The 2,431-nt window shown below is 28.0% G+C and overlaps 1 protein-coding gene across 1 annotated transcript; it reads left to right on the plus strand.

Moving 5' to 3' along the window:
- The first annotated feature begins 441 nt into the window (after window positions 1–441).
- Window positions 442–2,205, plus strand: LOC111030361 (zinc finger BED domain-containing protein 6-like). The gene is made up of 3 exons (XM_022309802.1): window positions 442–615; window positions 1,016–1,976; window positions 2,138–2,205. The coding sequence occupies exons 1-3, from the start codon at window positions 442–444 to the stop codon at window positions 2,203–2,205; spliced, it is 1,203 nt and encodes a 400-aa protein (XP_022165494.1).
- The last annotated feature ends 226 nt before the right edge of the window (window positions 2,206–2,431 follow it).

The raw sequence follows: 2,431 nt of genomic DNA on the forward strand, positions 1-2,431 counted from the left end.
ATTATATGTTATATTATAAATAATTTAGGGAACAAGACTATTTGATAATGAAAATATTGGATAGGGAAAATATATTACAATTAAATTAAGTATAATTTGTTTGTTCAGTCATGTTGCAAAAATATTATATATATAAATATATAATTTAATAGAGCCGTATAGGGATAAGTAATATCTGTATTAGAAAAAAAAAAAAATATATTTCATGTTTTAAATTGGTTCAAGACTGAATGCGCATGTTTATTCCTGTCATTCCTGACTCCTGTGTATATCTATATAAAGTTGATCATAATATTGTCTTAATTTTGTTTTTTGTCATTATTATTCTTTAACTCATTGTGTGACGTTATTGAGTGTAAAGTGTGCCTAAGTCCTAATTGGAAACTATTATATTTTGTATACAAATTTTTTTCTGATCAATAATAAAATAGTTTTTACATTATGGATAGACGTACTAGTAATGTATGGAGCCATTTTACGGTGTTTGATCAAAATAAAAAAATTGCTAAATGTGATCAGTGTTTAAAAAAATATTCTTACCATTCTACACTAACCAATCTCAAAAAACATTTAGCTGGTGTTCATTCAATAAATATGTCTTCAAACACAAATACAGTAAGTACAAACCCATGGATTTATATTTATTTATTCTTATTTACAAAAACGTAAGATAAAATTATAATAAAATTACAGTCGCCTTAAGTTATTAAGATAATATATATTATAAACTAATTTCAGTCGTAAAATTAAAAAACCCAAAATATAAAACAGAACATATTCAAAATAAAACATTGAAAATTAACAATAAGTACCTATAATAAAATAAAATAACACACTAAGCTAGTAAGACAACTGTAATTTTGAATTGTTTTTTTTTAATAATTTATATAGACATTAAATATTAGAATTTTATTTTTCATATTTATTATTATTTGTAAATCAAACTAGAGAATTAAAAAATTAAAAAAACAAAACATTATAATTACTTAATTTTGTTTTTTTATTTTTACATTAGATTCATAATGAAAGTGAAAATATTGATAACCCTGCAATAATTTCTGAGCCTAGTTCTTCTTTACAACCATCCGAACCCACACCATTGTCTGAAATTGTATCCACTCAATGCACACCATCATCATCGTCGTCGTCAAATGTTTTTTCCATTATGCAAGCTTCAAGTTCAATCCGGAAAAGAAAACAAACATCTGTTGTTGGTTATTTGCCGAGAAAACTAACAGTAGATGCAAAAAAAAATATAGATCAAACACTTATGAAACTTTTTATAAATGATTTTCAACCTTTTAAGATTGTTGAAGATTCAGGGTTTAAACAATTTGTAAAAGTATTGAATCCTAACTATGAATTACCTAACCGTCATGCAATTTCAAAAGAACACATACCAGCTTTGTATCAGAAATGTTTAGTAGAGATGAAAAGTTTGACATCAACTGTTGAAAGTGCTTGTTTAACCACCGACTGCTGGACGTCCAGAAATAATGAAAGTTTTATGGCAATTACAGTACATTTCATAGATAATGAGTTTAAATTGAAATCTATACTTCTAGAATGCCATCCGTTTGACTTGAGCCATACATCATCCAACCTTGCACAAGAAATTGAACGTGTCTTGAGATCTTGGGAATTATTCGACAAAATTACATTTGCTGTTTCTGATAATGCCTATAATATTAAAAATGCCCTTAATACTTTAGGTTTTAAGAATATGGGTTGTTTTGCGCATACCATGAATTTGATAGTCCAGTCAGCACTCAGATTAGAAGAAGATCTAATAAACAGAGTTAAACAAATAGTTGCTCATTTCAGAAAAAGTACAGTAGCTAATAATGCATTAAAAACCAATCAAATTAACAATGGTGTAAAAAATCCAAAAAAACTAATACAAGATATACAAACTAGATGGAATTCCACTTACTACATGATTTGTAGATTTGTTGAGTTGGAAACTTCAATTCGAGGTACGTTGGGTTAAATAAATAATGCTCCAGACAATATTAGGCCAGAAGAATGGATCATCTTACAGGAGCTTATAAAAGTATTGAAGCCCTTTGAAGAAGCTACTAAAGCTATCAGTGGGCAAAAATACATGACAGCATCACTTGTTATTGTGATTGTTCAGGGACTCTTCAATGTATTCAGCAATTTATTGAAAATGGATCTGACACAAAGGGTTTTAAAGGTGGCTGAACAATTGTTATCAAACATGAATTCAAGAGATGCATTTAAACATTCGGAAAAAAGTGGAACTCTTGCACGATGTACATTTCTTGATCCACGCTTTAAACATATACCATTTAGTCATAGCACAACATTAATGAATACTACAAAACATGACGTCATTGAGAAAACTTCAGAAATTATTCATAGCAAATATACTGAAGAAGACAGAAGATCGTATGAAACAGAAACGTTG

Source organism: Myzus persicae, unplaced genomic scaffold (assembly GCF_001856785.1).
Source record: "Myzus persicae strain clone G006 unplaced genomic scaffold, MPER_G0061.0, whole genome shotgun sequence".
Classification (NCBI taxonomy): Eukaryota; Metazoa; Arthropoda; class Insecta; order Hemiptera; family Aphididae; genus Myzus; species Myzus persicae.